Genomic DNA, 22,541 nt, shown 5'->3' with positions numbered 1-22,541 from the left:
ACATTTCTTTAGAGAACGATGAAGAAAAGAGGGATAGTAAAAGAAGCAGTTTGCCCCTATTTCCCACGTCGCTTTGTACTTACTAATGCTCACGTAGTATTTAATTTAATAGATGTATGTATAAGACATAAAATTATTACCATTATTAATAAACAATAATCTGAATATAGTATGTAGTTTAATCTTTATACTTATATAATTACTTATAGAATAAGGAGCAATTATTTTATTGTGACATCGTCACAATGCCGGGCTGCAATATTTAATCATAACTTTAATTTATTTAATTTAAAATTCTGCCGTTTATCTGTTAATTCTTTTCGGGGAAAACGTTTTGAATTATAATACCGGAACTTTCCGTTTCCATCGGAAGTTCGTATATAGTTAATCGGGGCCTCTGCGCCTAATGTTTTTATATCTATTCTCAAAATTCATACATCTAACTGCGTTCTCGAGATTCAAGAATGACAGATAGATGAAAAGACGTTTGTGGGAATTTATAGGTCTACAAATTTTTCAAATTGCAGCCCCATGAAACACTTGTTCTAAAATAATGGAGAGACTTAAACATTTGAGTAATTAGTGATTTTATTTATTATTATAAGCAATATGTGCACTTTGTTTATTGTTTTATTCGTAAACTCTCTCTGGCATTGTTTTAATAAGAGTTTTTTCTCTTCATCTATGATTTTGCGCCAAGCATCAGATATTGCTATTTTTAATCATTCCACTGATGTATATTGCTTTTACTCTTATATACATTCCTTTGTAAGATATCAGAAAACACTCCCAAGTTGATTTTGTCATATGAATGGCTGCATTATCGAAATTAGAAAAACTTTCCTCCGAATGTTTCTGCAAATAGCATCAGATGCATATGTAATACTGTACTTGCTAATATCGTGCAGAATTAATAAGACAAGATAATAGTTAGATTTGTCATAACACCACATTGTAACACTTCCAACACCTTTCTGCTTTTTTGAGTGATTTAACAAGAAAATGAAGCTTAGTAAAAAAGAATAAATCGAAATAAAATACACCAAAACAAATACAAAAAATAAAGATTAAATTAATGGTACATATTTAAATGATATAGGATGATAATATTTTTGTAACTAATTTAAATATAAAAAGTAAATATATTTTACTTTGTTACTGACTACGAGATAAAATTCAAACTAATTTATTATCATTTACTAGCTTAACAGTAATTTAAATGACAATTTTTGTAAATATGTAAGGTTAAGAATTTATTTTTCCTAGCCTTATTGCTTTTTTGCTTTACGTCTAATTTATTTTAATTTCATATAATAAGTATTTATTATTATTATTTTTTTTGTATCGTGCCAATAGCTTCTTCAGCGGTCTGGCTCATCCATGTTGAATTTTTCTCGTCACTTTTTATAACTTGTTGCCATTTATTAATCCACGTCATTTGATATTTAGTCTGAATCAAAGGCTTTTCTTGTTTATCTTATTAACAGGCGGTATGTGTTTAATTTTCTTATTTTGTACATGATTAGATAACTTTATACTGTTGATTTTCATACATTTATATCTAGGTGAGATGGGATTTTCATCAGACTCGTTGTATAATTTATAATTTTGCTGAAAATTGCTGTGGTTGGTTTTCATCTTGTATTCCATAACCTTGTCTTATAGAAATTTACCATTAATACACTACTGTTTTGTGTGATACTTCCCATATTAATTCAATTTTCCTGTTGAAGCAGAGATGCTTCTGTCATTTTGGGACAAATATATCGTATACAGAATTATTAAAATTTATTTACCCTTATATTTTTAGAGATTTTTAATAAAATTATCATTACATAATATACTAAACTAATAATAAATTCTCTTGTATTGTTCTGTAATGTTCATTACAATCAAATACAAAAGAAAAAAATAACTGTTCATGTGTCAAAAAGGCACAAGAAACTTAAACCAATTGGGCCAAGAGGTAACTAATTATATATTAATTATGAAGCTCTATATTCATGCAATAGTGATATTAAAAGGCTTTGGATGTGCATGAGTATCAGTTTCACAATGTACTTCTAAATTACTTACTAATATCATTATTTCACAGTAGTAGTATTATTTTGGAACTGATTATATTTGCAAAATTCACAACCGGGTTATGCTCGTGATTTGAAAAATATTTATTTTGTTTTCCTTATCTTACATGGTAAGAGAAATGAGGAAGATGCAAGATAAATAACACTGTAAGGAATAAAAAAGTTACATTGACGAATAACAGAATCAACATAAATTTTATATTTGAAAAAGATACAAAATTATAAACAAAAATATATAATAATATAATATGAAATTTTATTTATTTTTAGGGTATATACCGCTTTATTCCGGAAAAGGCTACTACTTTGAGTAATTCTTCTTTAATTTCTTTATTTGGACGAATTCTGGAGGACGATAACGAATTTAAAAAGAGAAGAAGAGAACGTTATAGTACAAGTCGTTCGACCATTCAAGCAGTTTATGGTCTTGCATATCTCTTTTATGTAAGTATTCGTATATCTAGAAATTACATTTATTTTAGGAACTTGAAGAGAAAAAAAATGGGCCTAGGTTAGTTATAATGTTAAACAAACAAGATTGCACTTATTGTATTTGATTTATTCTTGTATAATAGGTATCCTTTTAGATTACATTTCAAGAGATTTTTCCATATGATATTTAAAAAAAAAATCGAATAATCTGTTTGAAAATAGCGAAATTACCGAAAAACTTCCAAAATATTCACGCGAATTAATATTAAATATATATATATTCTACCGGGTGTCCCGTACCTTACGCACTACAGGCTTATGATGTGTTAACTCTTTGTTACTGTGTTGGTCGATCTAATGATCATCCAGCAAAAGATGACAACATTGCTTTGAAACAAAAACTCGTTACATTATGAAGCATACGTTGCATGACTTATGGGGTATCTTGCATAATTATTATTTATACGTTACAATTTACACAATTCTCCTTTATTTGTGTATTTACTTTGACAACAAAAGTTTTGATCACTACCGCGAAAGACAAGTTGGCAGAAACCAATCTGTGAATCTTCGCAGGATTTGGCAACTGGTTTTTCAGTGAAAAACCTAATTTTTTAATATTAATTTATTTTTATAATAATTAATATTTATTATTTTAAATTATCTTNGATAATTCCGAAGTGAGAAAGAAACTTCAAGAATTTATACAAAAGCACGGTCATAGATGTATTAAAGAGGTATTTATAATTTCTTATTGTCGAATTTTATGATAAGACATAATAAAATATTTCGTTAATTGCAACTGAAATTATTGAAAAATATTTTGATATTTTTATTTAGAGATCAATTATATGAATCGCGAAATGCAACTAAGTATCTGTTTATTCAATATTTTCCATACTCTGTATTTGATGTGAAGAATTTCAATTACTATTTATGTAGGAAATAGAACAATAAAGAAAGGTATATTACAATTATGATTCAATCGTCTGCAACATAGGTAAAAACCCTCTTAAGTTAATTCTTGCATTCGTCTTCTAAAAGTTCTGTCTTTCACGATCGTCTTTTGCTGCCTGTTTCAACCATCGTCCATTTTTTATTTGTCATTTAATCGTCTGCCACTCTTCTGCACCCCTTGTTTATTTTTTTAGCAGGTTAGGAATTTTACTCATCTAATCCTCACATTTACTCATATCTATCATGGATTGGGCCAGGTCCAAAATGCCAGTGATGGAATAAGAAAGAGTGAAATCCAAGTTAAACCTTTTTTTTTTTTTTAATTTTCTGAGAAACTCAACCACTTCAACTCCAGTCTTTACCTAGTACATTATGATCTATTCAAGAATTGCTTTTATATATGCCGTTATAATTCCTTTTTTCAACTAGCATATTATCAAATTTTATATTTAGTTTTATTATTAAGAAAATATGATTTAATTTTAAAGCAGAATTTCTTTTTTTAGGTTTTTAATGTTCACATCATGTGTACTGTCAATTCGTCTACCTGGAATTCGGCAGTTTTATCCCACCTCGTTAAAGCTCAGAATGGTAATAATATTTCTGTATAAAATTTTAATATGTTTATTTTTGTCAGACCCACAGTAGTGCCGCAGAGCTGATAATATTTTCGTTTGTGAATCGATCAGAGTCAATTCAGTAATTTCTGCGGTTCGACTTTAGCAAGATTTTTAGGACGGGAGGTTAATGTATTCACTACGTAAACCTTCAAGCAAATTCTTATTACTAGTAGATAAAGCAAGTGAACACTGGGGTTGATTTTACAGGTTAGCACCTGACCGACGAGCTGCAGCATAAATTTTCCCGTATTATTTTTACACTTAAAAACGGCCAGTATCCAATGGAAGGTTCTCTCGAGAGATACCTCTTGAAAATTATATTTTGCCATTTTGCTTATTGAAAAAATAAAACATGTATATAATTCAGAAAAATTACATTTTAGTAAAATTACTTTTATTTCTATATTTAGGTTGGACAACCGAAGTTTATGCTGATTTTGCATTTCTTACATCCAACATAAGTTCCATAGAAAGCGCATCTGTTCCTGCAGCAATGGATGTAAAAACATATTTAATACTGTTATTATTATTATTTTATTTGAACGAAATTTTTCAAAAAGGTTTTATTTTTTATAAAGGAAATAAATTCAATTTCGTTATCAGTTATTTATTTTGATGTATTTGCAAAATTGAAAAAGAATTCTTGATTTCAGGAATTGGCATTACTTATATCACAACATATAGGAACAAAGGAATTTCGAGAAATGGAAATAAATGTAAGAATTTGAAATATATATTTACTTCTAATAGAATTTATGTTTATATTATAGTCTTGTCGTGTAGTCCCTTCTGTAGTTTTATGGGTACGAAAGTCCTTATAATACCTGTAACGGCTGAATCTATGTTTACATTGTGGTTGGCTCAGTGGTGAAGGAAGAGGTTCGACCTATTTAGAATAGACTTTCACGAATGATTTCTAATGCTGGTCGTGTGTGGATTCGATTCTGGGTTTCCTAGAGCAAAAATAAGTTAGCTAGGAAACAGAAACTATTACAAGAAGTTAAGCAAGGTTAGGGAAACCTTGCTTAGAGTTTTTTGTACAAGCACAGCAATATACAGGAGGCCTCGAAAATGCTGCGTTGATGTCAGAGTTGCACTCAGAGATTAAGGGAGGTCTAGGCCGATAATATATTGTGGGCTTCATTAATAAAAGTTTTTAATTGAAGAATTATATTAGAAAATAACTATATTTTAAAACTAATTTTTCAGAAAGTTACTTCCTGGTTAAACGATAATTCCGAAGTGAGAAAGAAACTTCAAGAATTTATACAAAAGCACGGTCATAGATGTATTAAAGAGGTAACATTTATAATTTCTTATTGTCGAATTTTATGATAAGACATAATAAAATATTTCGTTAATTGCAACTGAAATTATTGAAAAATATTTTGATATTTTTATTTAGAGATCAATTATATGAATCGCGAAATGCAACTAAGTATCTGTTTATTCAATATTTTCCATACTCTGTATTTGATGTGAAGAATTTCAATTACTATTTATGTAGGAAATAGAACAATAAAGAAAGGTATATTACAATTATGATTCAATCGTCTGCAACATAGGTAAAAACCCTCTTAAGTTAATTCTTGCATTCGTCTTCTAAAAGTTCTGTCTTTCACGATCGTCTTTTGCTGCCTGTTTCAACCATCGTCCATTTTTTATTTGTCATTTAATCGTCTGCCACTCTTCTGCACCCCTTGTTTATTTTTTTAGCAGGTTAGGAATTTTACTCATCTAATCCTCACATTTACTCATATCTATCATGGATTGGGCCAGGTCCAAAATGCCAGTGATGGAATAAGAAAGAGTGAAATCCAAGTTAAACCTTTTTTTTTTTTTTAATTTTCTGAGAAACTCAACCACTTCAACTCCAGTCTTTACCTAGTACATTATGATCTATTCAAGAATTGCTTTTATATATGCCGTTATAATTCCTTTTTTCAACTAGCATATTATCAAATTTTATATTTAGTTTTATTATTAAGAAAATATGATTTAATTTTAAAGCAGAATTTCTTTTTTTAGGTTTTTAATGTTCACATCATGTGTACTGTCAATTCGTCTACCTGGAATTCGGCAGTTTTATCCCACCTCGTTAAAGCTCAGAATGGTAATAATATTTCTGTATAAAATTTTAATATGTTTATTTTTGTCAGACCCACAGTAGTGCCGCAGAGCTGATAATATTTTCGTTTGTGAATCGATCAGAGTCAATTCAGTAATTTCTGCGGTTCGACTTTAGCAAGATTTTTAGGACGGGAGGTTAATGTATTCACTACGTAAACCTTCAAGCAAATTCTTATTACTAGTAGATAAAGCAAGTGAACACTGGGGTTGGTTTTACAGGTTAGCACCTGACCGACGAGCTGCAGCATAAATTTTCCCGTATTGTTTTTACACTTAAAAACGGCCAGTATCCATTGGAAGGTTCTCTCGAGAGATACCTCTTGAAAATTATATTTTGCCATTTTGCTTATTNCAACTTTTATATTTAATTTTATTATTAAGAAAATATGATTTTATTTTAAAGCAGAATTTATTTTTTTAGGTTTTTAATGTTCACATCATGTGTACTGTCAATTCGTCTACCTGGAATTCGGCAGTTTTATCCCACCTCGTTAAAGCTCAGAATGGTAATAATATTTCTGTATAAAATTTTAATATGTTTATTTTTGTCAGACCCACAGTAGTGCCGCAGAGCTGATAATATTTTCGTTTGTGAATCGATCAGAGTCAATTCAGTAATTTCTGCGGTTCGACTTTAGCAAGATTTTTAGGACGGGAGGTTAATGTATTCACTACGTAAACCTTCAAGCAAACTTATTACTAGTAGATAAAGCAAGTGAACACTGGGGTTGATTTTACAGGTTAGCACCTGACCGACGAGCTGCAGCATAAATTTTCCCGTATTATTTTTACACTTAAAAACGGCCAGTATCCAATGGAAGGTTCTCTCGAGAGATACCTCTTGAAAATTATATTTTGCCATTTTGCTTATTGAAAAAATAAAACATGTATATAATTCAGAAAAATTACATTTTAGTAAAATTACTTTTATTTCTATATTTAGGTTGGACAACCGAAGTTTATGCTGATTTTGCATTTCTTACATCCAACATAAGTTCCATAGAAAGCATCTGTTCCTGCAGCAATGGATGTAAAAACATATTTAATACTGTTATTATTATTATTTTATTTGAACGAAATTTTTCAAAAAGGTTTTATTTTTTATAAAGGAAATAAATTCAATTTCGTTATCAGTTATTTATTTTGATGTATTTGCAAAATTGAAAAAGAATTCTTGATTTCAGGAATTGGCATTACTTATATCACAACATATAGGAACAAAGGAATTTCGAGAAATGGAAATAAATGTAAGAATTTGAAATATATATTTACTTCTAATAGAATTTATGTTTATATTATAGTCTTGTCGTGTAGTCCCTTCTGTAGTTTTATGGGTACGAAAGTCCTTATAATACCTGTAACGGCTGAATCTATGTTTACATTGTGGTTGGCTCAGTGGTGAAGGAAGAGGTTCGACCTATTTAGAATAGACTTTCACGAATGATTTCTAATGCTGGTCGTGTGTGGATTCGATTCTGGGTTTCCTAGAGCAAAAATAAGTTAGCTAGGAAACAGAAACTATTACAAGAAGTTAAGCAAGGTTAGGGAAACCTTGCTTAGAGTTTTTTGTACAAGCACAGCAATATACAGGAGGCCTCGAAAATGCTGCGTTGATGTCAGAGTTGCACTCAGAGATTAAGGGAGGTCTAGGCCGATAATATATTGTGGGCTTCATTAATAAAAGTTTTTAATTGAAGAATTATATTAGAAAATAACTATATTTTAAAACTAATTTTTCAGAAAGTTACTTCCTGGTTAAACGATAATTCCGAAGTGAGAAAGAAACTTCAAGAATTTATACAAAAGCACGGTCATAGATGTATTAAAGAGGTATTTATAATTTCTTATTGTCGAATTTTATGATAAGACATAATAAAATATTTCGTTAATTGCAACTGAAATTATTGAAAAATATTTTGATATTTTTATTTAGAGATCAATTATATGAATCGCGAAATGCAACTAAGTATCTGTTTATTCAATATTTTCCATACTCTGTATTTGATGTGAAGAATTTCAATTACTATTTATGTAGGAAATAGAACAATAAAGAAAGGTATATTACAATTATGATTCAATCGTCTGCAACATAGGTAAAAACCCTCTTAAGTTAATTCTTGCATTCGTCTTCTAAAAGTTCTGTCTTTCACGATCGTCTTTTGCTGCCTGTTTCAACCATCGTCCATTTTTTATTTGTCATTTAATCGTCTGCCACTCTTCTGCACCCCTTGTTTATTTTTTTAGCAGGTTAGGAATTTTACTCATCTAATCCTCACATTTACTCATATCTATCATGGATTGGGCCAGGTCCAAAATGCCAGTGATGGAATAAGAAAGAGTGAAATCCAAGTTAAACCTTTTTTTTTTTTTAATTTCTGAGAAACTCAACCACTTCAACTCCAGTCTTTACCTGCAATAGTCTATCAGGTGTGGTCTCTTAAAAAAACACGCGAATTATAAGATGGCCGAAACCTAATCAATGAGAAAATTTTACTTATATTAGGAAATATTAAAATGTTACATTCTTTAGATGCTTTATTTTATTTTACTCGATTGAATTACACAATTTTTGATTGTTCGAGAAAAGTCTGATCTAGAAACTTAGTTAATATCATAATACACATGAGATGCCAGAGCTTATGAAATATCATATGACTTTTTGTGACCCACACCTCAGATTGGAATCTTAGAAATTTTGTGTGGTTGTACAATAGCTCGGAAATTGGGATATGAGTCTCATACATTATGCTGAGTTTCTCAGCTTCTAGTCTCTAAACTGTGACCTGATAAAAACTATGATTGGTCTTGCATATAAGAATAAAGTAAATTTTGATTGTAGATAAATTTATTAAATTTAAAGACTTCAAACTGTTTTTATCAGTAAAAATTTCATCGAAAATTGTTAACAAGTATATTACAAATAATAATTGTACCGTGTTTCCCCGAAAATAAGACAGTGTCTTATATTAATTTTTTCTCTGAAAAATGCGCTAGGTCTTATTTTCAGGGAATGTCTTATTTTTTCCAGGAAGAAAAATTCACATTTATTATTGAACAAAAATATTCCCAAGTCGAACTTAGACGAGAGTGACGTATATCCGGTGTGTCGAACTGTCGCCTTTTTATAGCGTCAACATCGGACTCGATGACCAATTAGTGCTTACTGAACCGTAGCACTATGCAAATGTCATGTGGCGTGATTCCCGGCCGACCAATTAGCCATCACCAGCCATAAAGTTATGCAAATCTGTGATTCCCAAGCCATAGTCTTATGCAAATCATGGCGTAATTGTCTGCTGACCAATCAGTGGCTGTACTTGCAAAAAGCCAACGGCCACTTTCAACCATCTGTCTATGACCGTTACGACTAAAAAAACTTCGCTAGGTCTTACTTTCAGGGGGAGGTCTTATATTTCGCAATTCAGCAAAACCTGTGCTAGGTCTTATTTTCTGCGGATGTGTCTTATTTTCGGGGAAACACGGTAGTAATAGATTAAATTACAGAATATACGACATATAAAAGTATTTTCTTATTATGTATCTAGTTTGACATCTATTCTAAAACCTGGAAGATGGATCCTTTACCATTAATTAAGACATTACAAGTATGTAAATTCCAGAAACATAATGTATTTCATATAAATACGTAGGAGAGTAAATATTTAGTGTGTTTCGATCGAAATACGAAAAGTATATTTTGTCGCATTTCGATATAAATATAGATAAATAATATATTAGCTAGAGGTTATTTCTATTCAATAGATTTAATAAAATATTAAGATATTTAACAGTAAATGGAAAAATTATTAAAATAACTTTATTTGTAATAGAATTTAATGGGAAAGACAATAAAACAGAAAGAAGGTGAAATGGATATCGAATTATTATTGAATAAAATTAAATCGCATTTAACCACAGGTCAAAAGTAAGTATTTCAGTTTAATTCAATATAAACATTAATATTTTTATAGCATTTCTTTCTTATATTTTAACATTAGATGAGTGAGAAGTCCCTTGCATCTTTCTTATTCAGAAATACGGAAAATAACTCGTATATTAATTTGTTTAATGTAGTTACATGAAAGTCGCGTATTGATAATTAGACAGTACCTTTTACTTACGTTTAAACATTAAACGAGGAAATTTAATGTAAATATTCTAATAACAAAATTAGAGAGGACCATTTAATTAGTCTAATGCGATTTTTTAGATTCAAATAAACACTTTAAGTCTGTGTACTTTGCAACAGAGCAAAAGTGATTTTGTTTTTCATGACGTTGATGATCATTTTCAAGATAAAAAAAAAGGGTATGCCAAAGACATTTGACTCAATCCGTAAAAAAATCCTGAAACGAGTTGCTTAACTTTCTTGGCAACATTTAAAATCCCGTGCGTGGCACCATCTTTTACGATATTTTATTATTAATGTGTTTTTACATTAAAGGTTCATAAATATACAATTTTTATTTTATAAATTAACAGACGAATACTTCGATTTGTGCTGCCAAGATGTCGAAAAGCAGTCGCATACAGAGAAGCAAGTAAAGTAAGATATATTTCATTAACTATCGGCTATTGTTAAAAACTGTAAAGAATTGAAAGCAATTGTTTCTAGTTGCCTCCATGATGTTCAGTCATAAAATCGATGTAAAACAATTGCAAAAGTGTACTACGAAGCTATAAGTAGCAATATTTGCAGGATATAATTATTCACTTTTATTATAAAAGTACAAATGTTTTTGTTTTTGGTTTGAATACGGTAAAGTGACACTTCGCCGTTTTTCATAGAAGGATGTGTCCTAGAGGAATTTCTATGGAAATGTGGACAATTGTAGGTGTTAGACACGTGCTATGAATCGTTGAGAATTTTGCGTGGCCGACACATAGGCTAAGTGCAAATCCTTGACAAACTACCAGTGTTCAGTGGTTATAATCACTTGGCTACTGGTGGTCTTGAAGACATAAAGTCCCAAAACATGTTCTGTAATAAATATTATATAAATATATTATTTGTTTTAACTATCGGTAACGGAAGATCAAGAGTTTCAAATCAGAAAAACTTGAAAATTCTATTTCTACATAAAGTCACTCCATCTGACATTTTATAAAAATATATAGACTGTGTGTGAGTTCTTGCAAAACCAGTAACGAGCACTTTTTTATGAGTTTGGCATGGTTAAAATGGAGAGAAAACCCTAGTACTACATATGTGGAACATGACAAATTTTTCAGGTTTTCAACCCGGGATCAAGCTCTGGTCTGTCAAAGCAGCAATCTTAACTGGATCCCATACAATAAAGGCATCATTATTTCGGTCTATGTGCTTAAATAGAGCCTGTATTCTTGCTCATTGAGAGTATAGAGAAATTAACAATGGAAACGGTTTCTGGGCAAATTACCCCTGAAAATTTCTTAGTTGCGATGTACTCTCGAACACGGTCGCTTATGGTGACAAGCTGAAAGCGGTTTATTATGAAGATTTTTTAATATAATCCAATTTTTCTGTTTACAGTCGCTTCTAATCAAAGTAATCAATTCGTTTCGAGAAACATTTTATTATATGGGACAAGTGATGGTAGAGGAAGGAAGGTTATTTGACAAAGAACACATATTTTTTCTGACACTGGATGAACTAGATATGTTAATAAATACGAGATCTTCAAGAATATTGCACAAGTAAATAAAAGAATGGTTATAACAATAAATGAAATTGAATTGTTAATTAATGAAAACGTTTGCAATTTTATAGAGCAGTAGCCCGTCATAAAATCTACTACGAACTTGACTCTCTGAAACTTCCTGAAATTCAGTTTGGTATTTCCAATCCTTATCGTAACAAGGTAGGTATTATTTCAACAAATATAGTTGTTTGTATAGATTCAAAGTAAAATTAGACTATTTTCGTGCATATTACCTTCAAGATATATGTGTTTTAAAAACAAGTTGAAAGGGGGTATAGGTTTATATACCGATTCTAAATCGCAAATATGGAACATACGCCTATGCAGCAATGGATGATCTATAGTTTCGAGATATACGATGGAGCGGGTTATACCAAGGTTTTATTTTTATTATATCAATTTTCTGCTATTTATAGGTATGAAATGATAAACAAATAATCATAAATGGCAATTTTCCCACGTTCTTCTCGAATATTTTAAAATAATGATTATTTTTCACTCAAAAGTTTTGATTTAATCTTAATTACAGAATGAATGTTTTGTCTGTTTTCTTTTAATTAGTCTTTTATTATTTTATTATTGGAATGACCGCAAAGTATTAAGGATAATACATCCTTTACTTTGTCATAATAAAGTACCAGTAATAATTTACCTCCTTCGATATTATGAATATCTCCTAAGATTTCAGTTGTTTGTTTGAGGTTACGTTGTGAGTTTCATTTATAATTTTTGTATATAATACACTGTTTTATAGTCAGAATACTTACACAAATATACGTATGTAAATAGTACGTATGAAGTTCATAAAAAGAAATTGTGCATGTGGGAACCATAATAAGTGCCTACAAGAGTCGCATGCCGCTCGTGAGCCAGTTTGGCAATCTTGATATATAGTCTGAGTAAATATAATGTATCGTATATCAAAGTGTTTTTTGTCATGAAAACAATACTTATTACTAGCAACATATATCAGAATAAAGAACTGGGAACAAAAATAATTTGATTTAGTTTAGTACAGAGCAAATTAATACCAGGGCAACCTCCTAAAAGGGTTGATTTATGGGAGGACTTTTGTGCAGAAACTGACTCTTACATAGGTGTTAGACACGTAAAAAAAGTCCCTAAACTTCACGTGGTCGGGTAGTTGGGCAGTTGAAAATTCCAGACTATCTTTTTTATCCATTCCTTTATCCATAGTAGAACAGCTTTAAACCAAATTACTGTATACTGAAATGTATCAAATTTTATAAATATAGATTAACTATATTGTCATTTTTTATTAGTTTTCTCCTTTTAATTATTTTTGTTGCTATAAAACAAATACAATTGTATTTTAATAGGCAGTAATTGAAAATAATGGAAATCGAGCATCCGTAATAATGAAAGGTAGGTTAACATATTTTTAAAGAATTTATGATTCTGTTATGATTTAAATTCAAGTTTTTATGACCTTTTTCGTAGGAACTCCTGTTAGTCAAGGAATAGTTAAAGGAAAAGCCAGAGTTATACTTAATATAAAGGAAGCCGATTCTATTTGTGTAATTAAGATTTTAAATTAATTATGTAAGATTAAGAATTAACTAAACAATTTTTTATTGATAAAATTGTCAGATAAACTGAAATTGTTTCACGGACAAAGCATTGAATATTATTAATTTTGTGAAAATTACAGTTGACTCCCCTATAACACTGTTGATAATTCCGTTTTATGTGAATTCCGTGTTGTACGAGTCACTTAAATTTTGCAAATATGTGTGCCGGGCTGTGAACGGCTCACGTATTTGTAAAATCTTTATATACGTGACATTATATGTGGATGGCACAAAACGCGGCTAAATTTCATATCAAACAGCAAATGAATGTGAATTTTTATATTTATTTATTTATTTACAGCAAGGAGAAATACTAATAACGTACAGTACTGATATCGGATGGAGCCCTTATTTTCCTCTTATATCTGGTCTAGTTACAGAACTTGGTGGATTAATATCACATGGCAATTAGCATTCTTATTAGAATTTCTCATTATATTCTTATTTGTATAATGTAAAATGGTATAAATATTTAAATATTTTTTTTTCTTTAGGTGCGGTAGTGGCAAGAGAATATGGTCTTCCTTGCATTGTCGGAGTTCATTCTGCATCAGAAGTATTTCAAACAGGTAACTTTAGCAAAAATCTTTCGAAAATGTTGTTTCCTTATAAATTTTATTGTAACGAATGGTCGTTAGCAGGGCCACATTTACATGCAAGATAAATAACTTACTGCTCAGAGTCTCTCGTTAGAAATATCCCCACAAAGTACTGTAATTATAAGCATAATTTTTTCGTAATTTCTTATAGAGGACGTGGAAAACTAATTCATAGTTTTTAATTAAAATAGCACAGATGTTATGCAATTATGGTAAATTAATTTATCAGCATACTACACTTAACCTCAAAGCATTTAACAGGATTTATAAGTCACTTTGTGAATGTTGTGTCTATAGACGGTATCGATTGTTGTCTACACATTCTCGCAATTTTCCCCTAAAACTTTCCAGGACACTACAGAATTTCAGGGACACTTGTTGCCACTTCATCCCTGATGTGCGCTTCAACATTACAATAGTCCTTCAATTGTTTCCAACGTGAGCCGTTGTGTCGTTCGTTGAAATAGCTTATTTAGAATTCAACATTACATTGGCACGTCTTCAGTTCTGGAAAGATGTGAAACATTTCTACATATCTTGCTAAATTTATTATTGCAATTCCGATTTCTTTGTCTTGGAATAAAATATAGTTGTTACACCACACTACACAATAGCCTTAACACTGTGTACAGTACCGGTTGTTTATGTAACTTAAGTGCGTTCTCATAAAATAAAATGTAGCTTTATAATTTTGTACTAACTGCAAATATTACTAAATTGTTTTTAGTTAAACAGCATGTGTGCTCAAAGCTTCTCTCACCACCCCTACGGTTTCAGTAACAACAGTATTTAAAAGCCGTTAGGTTAATTATTTTGCAACAACTTTTACAAGATTTGATGGTAAAGTCTTTGCAACTAGTCTTTTATTTAATAATTATAACACAAGCAATCACAGAATAATGTAAATATAATACTACGTACTGCTGTCTTCTACTGTTTTAGTAATTGCTCAACTGGTTGAGACATTTGCCCACCGCCTGCTGCATTCCATTGTCATAGAAATCTTCTGCTGCACATCTTTGTATTGTTGCCTGTACTTGATCGTTAATAGTGTGTTTTATATAGGAAATTTTTAAATGTCCAAAAAATTGGTACTTACGAGTATGGCTAGTTTGGAGTATAGTATAAGATGAATGCCGAATAACTGTCTACAATGTATTATGTATGGAGAAATGCCTAATTTATAGAACACGTTCATAAATGTAATTTTAAATCACTTTATAACTCGCTCTATTTCATAACGCTCTTATTTTATTATGTTTTATCTTTAAATATACTAAAACTTTAGAGTGAGATTTAATTATCTTTCTTAAATTCTAATTGGTTTTTAACTCATCATTACCCAGAGCAAACTGGTGAAACTAAAGAGGTGAAATTTGGTAAACAGTTCGGGTACATTATGAAAACACTAAGAAGGGATTTTTCGAAATTCCCCCGCGGGTGGGAGAGGAAGAGCATAAATGCTTAACCTGAAAAACGACTTCTATTGTACTAGTTTAAATGCGATTTTTTGTTTTTAGCTACGTTTAGTCTTAATTGAGTACTTAAGTGTATTAAATTGTAATATTTCAGACTTTGTTATAAATATTATTACATATTTCGATTTTTTAAGCAAATGTTCGAACCGTTTTAAATTCGAATTTGTTATTGCATATTGGTTCGATTAAAGAGCGATTGTAAACGTTCCAGAAAATTTATCAAATTGAAAACAGTTCGTTTGATTATCAGCAATTCTCATCATTCTCATCGGTAGGTGTTCCATAACAATGGTTTTTTTTATAAATTAATTGAAGACAAAGTCACCGAATGGAACGGATGAACAAACAGTAAGATCCACCAGTTCAAATTTTAATTTTATAATTATAATTGAATATTTTTCTGTGTTTTTTAAAGGAATGCTTTTAAACTTGCCAAGCAGCCTAAGAAAAGGTCAGGTCGTCAAAGGATTATGTTCTGAAACACGTGAACTGAATACATGGTGGTTTACCAATTTTTTGACAGTCTGTTTCTTCAATTAATTTATAAAAAAAATTATCATCATCTGACAAAATTCAACAATTACTATGGTTGTTGTTGTAATACTGAATATAAATGGTATTTGCTTGCAAAATCCGCGCGGGTACAATTGCTGGTACAGCTAGTTAATAATATAAAAGTTATTTTTGAACAAAATCTCTTAACACATGACATCACAGACAATTTTAGTTTTGTGCTAGTGTTTTTCGTCAGAAAAACTACGCAACTAAACACTGTATTTTATTTCATCATTTCATTTTTTAGTCACAGACGGAAATTATAATGACTTTTTGTATAAATATATTAGAGATTTTTCTTCACAAAACAGTTACAAAATTTAACTTTTTTCATATTTTAAATGGTCATTCTGGAGATGTAAAATAAAACATTAAGACATTTTTATTTGAAAACTTTTGTATGTCAATTTAAATTCTCACCAAACGTATTTTAAGTCATCATAGTGCATACATATTTGGGCAAATTCCAGTGCAATGCGATTTATAACGTATGAGAAATGGGACTATTTGAAAGCAATACTTTTCAAACATTCCGCTCTGCAAATACTAAAACTAATCTTAACCGAGAATTTTGTACAATTTTCGAAAATGCATTCTCACACAAAAATCAAATGGAACGGTAATTCTGACTTATATTCAGAATTAAAAAATAATAAGAGATTTTAGAAAATATTAATTTTTATTTTTCTACTTACAGGTGACATTGTTCTATTGGATGGAAATTGTGGAATTCTGCAGAAAGTAGCAGAAGATGAAAAATTGTAGAGATGCTCTCCTCCATTTACAATAACCTCCTTCACCTTGCAAATGGTTCTTTCGCCGCAGTTTAAAATGACGATGTCTCCTAAAATGTTTTCGTTTATATTTTAAAAACTTAAATTTTCTGTAATAAATTATTATAAATAAATTCTAACTTGACTTAAAGACTTTAATGGCTCCGTGAACAGCCACCAATGACTGGAAGTCCGAACTCTCGAGCCACTGCAGCTCCTAAACAATAAAATTAATTAAAATAAAAGGATGCTAAAAGCTTCCTAGACAACACGCGAATGACATTATTTTATCGTGTGGAAAGTCCTCCAATTTCAGTCACTATTTTTGTCGAAAAAAGGAAAATAATAGCTCCATCCTGTGTTCGTGTTATATGTGATTAGAATGTCTGCTTGCTAAAATTATGAAGAAATAATTTAAAGCGGTTGTAAAAATGTCGCATGCATCTTTAACCATTATCTTATCGTATTTCAACTGGCTTTTTTTACGTTCATGATTATACCGGCAGGACCTGTGACCATTCCGCAACTGATCGGAATGTCAATTGAAATTCAAAATAAACAATGGAAGTGAGGTAACCATTTGTTATTAAAAAATAATAAAACCTGTTTACCTTTTACAATGGCTTCTGCTTTGCAGGTAATGTCTGAAGATCGTGAATTAATTAATTGTATAAGAAAAATAGCAAAAATATCGGTTGTAAAAATGTCGCAAGCATCTTTAACTATTATCTTATCGTATTTCAACTGGCTTTTTTTACGTTCATGATTATACCGGCAGGACCTGTGACCATGTCCGGACCTGTGCGGATGTCTTTTTTTTACAACCATCAATTCTGCCAAATGCCAGCATGCTTCACTCTGTGCGTCGAACATCTTTGTCACAAACGTCCGAAAAAATAGAGAAATGCTTTCTTTGGTTATACTTTAACATCACAGTAATTTAATTTCGTTAGTTTAGTTCTATAGTGTGCATTACTTTGACTCCCCTGGATACATAATACTACATAATTTTCAATCATGTTGTAAATCGCCTACAGAAAAATTACCATTCTAAAATGTATCGGAATAATAATAATTAAATTAAATAACCATACCAGTTTAATAAAATAACATAAAATTTACAGCAGCAGCAATAATAAACAAACTAAGAAAAGTGTGATTCTTTCGATGTTAAAATGGCTCTTCTCTGTTCTGCAAGTAATTCACACAATTTCTTTTTCTAAATAACGTGTAGAAGTACTCGTATCAACTGAATAAAGCTGAAAAATGCCAAGTATTTAATTAATAACACAATCTTGTGTTCAACGCTCAATAAATAGTAAAACACAGTTTCAGAAAACAAATAAACTTCGAGTGCATTTCGTTAATTTCTAATAAATTTTATATTACTTTCTTGTCATTACTTATATGCTAAACATAACCTCACTAACCTAACATTGTTTTTTCGTGATTTACAGAAAACACTTCACAAAAAATTTAAAAAATTTTTTATACACCAATTTTTGAAATACATTTCTAAAACATTATAGAATAAAACTTTATTTTCTTGATTACGTATTATTTAGAAAAAAATTACATTTCAAATAACAAAAAATCGCAACGTCAAACGCGCCGCTGTTTGATGTACAGAGCTAAATGCCCTTGAGAATAGCTGTTTGTCAATTTTGACTGGTTAATAATATACAGGAGTGCACTCAAGCGATTAAAAAAAGAATCTTTGTCGTGATATGTTATTTAAAAAAAAAATAGAAACAATAATGTATTTGCAGTATTTTTCGATAAATATTTTTAAAATTCAATCTGTTTAAAATAATANGTTAATATGTTGTTTAATATGCTAAGCATAACCTCACAAAACTAACATTCTTTTTTCGTGCTTGACAGAAAAACTCCCACAAAAAATTTTAAAATTTTTAATACACCAACTTTTGAAATACATTTCTAAAACGTTTTAGCATAAAACGTTATTTTCTTTATTACGTATTATTTAGAAACGAATTATATTTCAGATGACAAAAAGTCGCAACGTGATACGAGCCGCTGTTTGGTGTACAGAGCTAAATGCCCTTGAGAACAGCCGTTTGTGAATGTTTTCAGGTTAAAAATATTCTGGAGTGCATTCAAGCGATTAAAAGAACAATCTTTGTCATGAAATGTTATTAAAAGAATAAAAACAATAATGTATTTGCAGTATTTTTCAATGAATATTTTTAAAAATTCATTCTGTTTAAATTAAAAATTCCAACAAAACTTTTATATGAATTTACTGATTTTACATTATAAAATACAGATATAAGAGTATAATATAATTATATTCAGTGACAAGAAATATATTTTTAAAAATAACGTTACACCTGTTACTAAAAGATTTTTAACGTTAACTTGAAATTACCTGTACATAAAAGTTTAGCGTACATGTACGTAAAACATATCATAGATAGTTTAAAATGAAAAACAATTCCAGTAAAATGTTAATGGGCATCATAAATTAAATTTAAGTATCATTCTGGGGTACACGGAATAATGTTCGAATAGTCGAGAATTTTCAGAAATTTTTCAGAAATTAATTGTAGCCAAAAATCTCGGACTTCGTCCTTCGCCAGTGGCCACTCTTTTAGCGCCTGACCGAACCCATTCTCTCTGTAGATGAAGAGGCCCTTTTAGTATTCACAGGAATAGAACAGACTAAACGTGAGCAGATATCAAGAACTATAAAAATAATTTAAGTATTTAACAGTTGTTAACATTTTGACTTTAAATGAGTGCAGGTAGTACAAAAAAATAACTAAAATTTTTATGGAAAATTTATCAAGTTTTATATAGTCTATTTTAAATATAATTTTCGTAATTAAATATTTGACTTTGGTAAAAATATATTTGGTTTACTTAATTTAAAATATACGCTCTTCACTTGAAATTAGTAGTGTCTCGCCCCTATACATCATACTTTTCCTGTTAGAGATACAATCCTGACAGTCATCTAACTGGTTTAAGGAAAATATTTGAATTTAAATATAACGACATTCATTGCAACTAAAACAAACGCTCATGTATGAAACGTAACTGTTAATTAAAGATAAACGATACTGCAATAAATTTAAATTTAACATTGCTGATTTTGCAATTTTCATTTGTATGCAATAACATGAGAGTTAAAAATAAATTTTTAATTTGTTAGTGACAGAGCTTCCCTCGTATAAATATTTGTTTGTCGATCTTACCTTGAAGCGAAGAGCTTCGTTCAGAGTAACGGATTCGAAACAACACTATAGGTGAGTAGCTAAAGTTTTTTTTAAGATTAAATATTATAACAGATGGGGAAACCAAATACTGCCGAGAAAATTAAGCAACTCGTTGATGGAATTTTGTATCTGAAAATACAAACTTATATAATTCTTTTTTAGTTGTAAATTATCTAATATCTGAGTGGTTGATCAGGAATTTGTTTGGAATTAAATACGATCTTTAAAGATCAGGGTGATGGAAACTTTATTTAATTTTATTAAATTACAGTTTAATAAAATTGAATAAAAGCAGTAGTAACTAAATGAAGTAAAATCAACGTTAAATATAGTACAGACATTTTACTTCAGAAGTAGTATATTATGAATAAATCCGCAATCGATTTCTTTTGCTTCTATCAACAAACCGCTTAATGTATTTTTACCCTGTAAACAAAAGCTTTCTTCATGCTTGTAACTGTATGAAATGATAATGCGTTTTTAGTGTTTAATAAAACTTTTTTTAATCAACGGATATAATGTTTGTATTGTGAGGAATGAAGTTCGATGTGTGTCATTTATCAAACGTTTATTGACTCACGTCGGTAAGACCCGCTCAGGTTGTCAAAGGAAGGCTTGTAATAGAAAATTTAAGACTGTAGTTAGTGAAATCTTAGTCTAGTCAGGAAAGGTTAATTATTCGCGCTCTAATTCGCGATATTAAGTTTATAATAAAATTTTAAAAAACGAGGGCTATAAATTGAGTGGGGAGTGGAGTGGGTAAGTTCAATATGAGGTCCGATATTTAATTTTCCCATCCGCATCAAAAATTAGTAAACCATATTCTTCTTTTCCTTTCCAAATTTTACTAACTTTGAAATAGTGCAGGATAAATGGAAAATTGTCGGTAATATCGAACAGAAAGTTATTTGCCGCAGAAATACAATTGTGAGGATCGTATGCTTGATTTTGCACTAATTTAAGGAAATTCTAAATTATATCTTTGCTGTCATGATCGTTAAGAAAACCGATTGAATATCACTTTTACTAGCAACAAATGTTCGAGAATTATAACAATCAAGTGTTAAATTAAACCACCTATTGTTAAAGGAGGAGAAAGTCAACCGTGCACAAGTAAATACGTAGTAAGAATCGTACAAGTCTCGAACCAAATATGGTCATATCAGCGCCATATAACGACGGTTTTACATCAACCACAATCCACCTCTGACTCAACACCTGCAAAATCAACCTTCGTCTGCAACAACATCTGATCAGCTGATGAATTTTCCCGGGGCTATTTCAGATAACTTTTATAGAAAACAAAAATATCACAGATAATAGAAAAAAAAACCTTCGAATTTTAGAGCTTTTCATATAAATGTGAATGTTGCAAAAGAGTTTATGGAGCGATGATAAACAAAGAGAATATTACACACGATGACTTTCTACTTACCATTCTTCACCTACTACTACAAAAATTTCATAACATTAATGTCCCTTATACACGATTTACCTTGCGAAATTTCCTTTTTTTAATCGTTACCCCATCTTAGATATTTAACGACGTAGACGCCAACACACACACAAATTTATATTTTTTGACGATTTTGGATTCGGAAACTCATGACGTAAAGATTTGCAAAGAATTCGGAGGGTCAAATTTGACATGATTTCCGTACTTTTTTCTGTAGTTTGTACATAACAGCCAATATAGTAAAAGTACAGATATAAACACCGAGAATGATATACGAAGTTATGATGCAATAAGACTGTGATGTTATTCTAGGTTTGATTAATAATATACTGGCGTGCATTCAAGCCATTAAAGAAAGAATCATCGTAACGAAATATTATTAATAGAATAAAAACAATAATGTAATTGCAGTATTTATCTATGAATATTTTAAAATTTATTTTGTTTAAATTAAAAATTTCAACAAAAGTTTTATATGAATTTACTGACTTGATATTATAAAATATGTATATAAGTGCATAATGTAATTATATTCAGTTATAAAAAATAAATTTTTAAAAAGAACGGTAACCTGTTATTAAAAGTATGAATGTAAGGTCACTTTCTTTCCGTACATGTCATTATATATTAAATCTTGGCCATCTTCCCAAATGCTTTGTATGCTTGTTTTCAACTTTCACTTATCTAACCCCTTTTTTTAGATCAAGAAAAAAAAGAGAAACACAACAGCTGAAATCTATATGTCTACAATTTTTTTTTTCAAATTGCAGTCAAATAATTTTTCTATAAACGGGATATTTACGAAAACATACTTCTGGCACAGTTTATATACTCTGTTGCAAAAATATAAATGTGAGATAAACAGAGGGCCAGTGGAATGATCCCTAATGACCAATTACACTGCACAGGTTGTTAAAACCCGATCTCTGTGCCAGTAAATGG

The 22,541-nt window shown here is 30.1% G+C and overlaps 2 protein-coding genes across 4 annotated transcripts; both read left to right on the top strand.

The window, feature by feature from the left end:
- The first annotated feature begins 3,980 nt into the window (after positions 1-3,980).
- On the top strand, positions 3,981-6,226 carry LOC111613195. The gene is made up of 5 exons (XM_023354542.1): positions 3,981-4,064; positions 4,504-4,592; positions 4,747-4,809; positions 5,303-5,392; positions 6,122-6,226. The coding sequence occupies exons 1-5, from the start codon at positions 3,998-4,000 to the stop codon at positions 6,224-6,226; spliced, it is 414 nt and encodes a 137-aa protein (XP_023210310.1). The 5' UTR covers positions 3,981-3,997.
- Positions 6,227-6,642: 416 nt separating this feature from the next.
- On the top strand, positions 6,643-17,409 carry LOC111613201 (putative phosphoenolpyruvate synthase). Of its 3 annotated transcripts, none has more exons than XM_023354547.1 (14): positions 6,643-6,729; positions 7,167-7,253; positions 7,408-7,470; positions 7,964-8,053; positions 9,769-9,828; positions 10,054-10,148; positions 10,706-10,769; positions 11,736-11,899; positions 11,973-12,063; positions 13,245-13,290; positions 13,366-13,442; positions 13,798-13,900; positions 13,991-14,065; positions 16,826-17,409. In XM_023354547.1, exons 2-14 carry the CDS (start codon positions 7,248-7,250, stop codon positions 16,891-16,893), a joined length of 1,002 nt encoding a protein of 333 aa, XP_023210315.1. In that variant the 5' UTR covers positions 6,643-6,729; positions 7,167-7,247; the 3' UTR covers positions 16,894-17,409. The 3 variants fall into 3 exon arrangements, with proteins under 3 accessions (XP_023210315.1, XP_023210316.1, XP_023210318.1); XM_023354548.1 differs by lacking the exon at positions 16,826-17,409 and adding an exon at positions 14,135-15,481; XM_023354550.1 differs by lacking the exons at positions 6,643-6,729; positions 7,167-7,253; positions 7,408-7,470; positions 7,964-8,053 and adding an exon at positions 8,084-8,279.
- Positions 17,410-22,541: the final 5,132 nt, after the last annotated feature.

The sequence above is a fragment of the Centruroides sculpturatus genome, unplaced genomic scaffold, assembly GCF_000671375.1.
Source record: "Centruroides sculpturatus isolate CEXI.00-Female unplaced genomic scaffold, Cexi_2.0 scaffold1325, whole genome shotgun sequence".
NCBI classification, from domain to species: domain Eukaryota; kingdom Metazoa; phylum Arthropoda; class Arachnida; order Scorpiones; family Buthidae; genus Centruroides; species Centruroides sculpturatus.
Note: the sequence above shows the minus strand (reverse complement) of the source record. Positions and strands in the feature narration are given on the sequence as shown.